The following is a 1,783-nucleotide window of genomic DNA, read 5'->3' on the forward strand; positions in this document are numbered from 1 at the left end:
CCCCCCCCCAGCCGCCGGAAGCCGCGCGCCCCTCCTCCTCCTCCTCCTTCTGGGCGGCCCCGCCTCCGTCCCCCTCACGTGACTTCCCTGCTCTGGCCTCCTCCACGTGATCTCTCCGTCTTTCCCGCCCCCCTGTTCTCGCCTGCCACCCTCCACATGTGACCCGGGGTCTGGGGCTTGCCTCTGTGAGCGCCTCTGTGCGCGTTTGCGTACGTCGTGCGTGCTTGCGCGCGACGCCCTTTCTCCTGCGCTCCCCTCTCACGTGACCCGGCGCCGCGTGCTCCCAGGGGCTACCCGCGCAGGACGCTGTTTCCTGCCTCGGGCCCCGCTTCCCCCGCCCCCGAGCCGTGACGAGCGTGCCCGGCGCTCCATGGACAGAGAAGAAAGAAGTGCGGTCTTCGCCGTGCAGTCTTTATCCTGCGCCCCCATGCTGGTCTTCGGCGCAGGATACCGGAGCCTCTGGTCCCCGTGGGGGTGGGCATGCGGCGTCTTCATACTGAGGGGTGTGTGGTCGGGGTAGAAGCCGGGGACCGGAATGCAAGTGGCGGGGATTCTCGTCCCAGCCCTTTCTCTGATGGCATTTTGTGACCTTGGGTTAACCACTTTCCCGCCAAGTCTCAGTTTCCTCATCTGTACAATGGCTCTCATGAGGATGATGCCTGTTTTTCCTATTCCCAGGGAGGGATTCGATGCGAGGACACCATAAAATGAGGAATGATAATAGATCACTGCTCGGTTATGTACAAGTGTTAGTCAATATCTGGCCTTTCGCGCTTTTCAGACCCCATGGGTCTGGACGAGGTTGGGGGAAGGACAGCATGGGCTTCCTCTACGGAGTCATGGAAGGGTGCTGACTCCGGTGGACCCCATTACCCTTCCTAGGCCTAAATGGCTAACACCTTGTCGCAGTGGTCCTGGCAGTTGCCGGGAGTAGGTAGTGCCTCCGGACCCTCGCTAGGTGGCACCATCACAAAGGACAAAGCTGGCTGAAGCTACAGAAATCCCGAGCTGGCGTTCGTTTGCCAAGGGCAGGTGGTGTTAGCCTGTGGTAAGGCCTGGTCATTTCTGCTGGGCCAACTCAGCCCTTACACCAGCCGGATTGCCCGCTTTCTCTCCCACTTGGACTAAAATAAGCTAGCCTTTCCTGAAAGACGATTCAGTTGCCTCTGCAGAGGCCTCCTTTGGTCAAGTTGGGGTATGGATATTTGAAGATGATTACGGTTACGGTCTGCTCCTGGTCTTCCTGGGGCCATTTGTCTGGTTTGGGTAGCCTGAGCAGTTCGTTACATGTTGACTTTGTGTCTGTGTGTGCAAGCTGAAAGCTTAAAAGGCTGTGGTAGGAATTCCTGTTTATTATTTCCTGAGCGAAGGTGTTTATATATATATATTTTAAGACAGGGTCTTGCTACCTCACCCAGGCTGGAGTGCAGGGGCACAATCTCAGCTCACTGCAGGCTCGACCTCAAGGAGGCCTCAAGCTATCCTCCCACCTCAGCCTCCCAAGTAGCTGGGGTTACAGGTGCGTGCTACCACAGCTGGCTAATTTTTTTATTTTTTTGTAGAAAGGGGTCTTGGTATGTTGTCCAGGCTGGTCTCAAACTCCTGGGCTCAAGTGATCTGGCCATCTCAGCCTCCCAAAGTGCTGGGATTACAGAGGTGAGCCACTGTGCCCAGGTACAAATATTTTTAAATCTCCCAACAACATTGCAAGGTAAGTATTTTTACCCCTATTTACAACTAGGGGAAAGGAGTGACTCTGCAAGGAGATACGCCTGTAAACAAG

At 56.1% G+C, this 1,783-nt stretch overlaps 1 protein-coding gene across 1 annotated transcript in view; it reads right to left on the reverse strand.

The window, feature by feature from the left end:
• UBE2Q1 (ubiquitin-conjugating enzyme E2Q family member 1) overlaps positions 1-482 on the reverse strand; it is an 11,178-nt gene extending 10,696 nt beyond the window's left edge. Inside the window, exons 1-2 of the mRNA XM_011987552.1 lie at positions 452-482; positions 214-366 (exon numbers count right to left, since the gene is read on the reverse strand). Coding sequence (XP_011842942.1) covers positions 214-366; positions 452-482 — 184 coding nt within the window. The remainder of the gene's footprint in view (positions 1-213; positions 367-451) is intronic.
• Between the last annotated feature and the right edge of the window lie 1,301 nt (positions 483-1,783).

This window comes from Mandrillus leucophaeus, unplaced genomic scaffold (assembly GCF_000951045.1).
Source record: "Mandrillus leucophaeus isolate KB7577 unplaced genomic scaffold, Mleu.le_1.0 Scaffold310, whole genome shotgun sequence".
Classification (NCBI taxonomy): Eukaryota; Metazoa; Chordata; class Mammalia; order Primates; family Cercopithecidae; genus Mandrillus; species Mandrillus leucophaeus.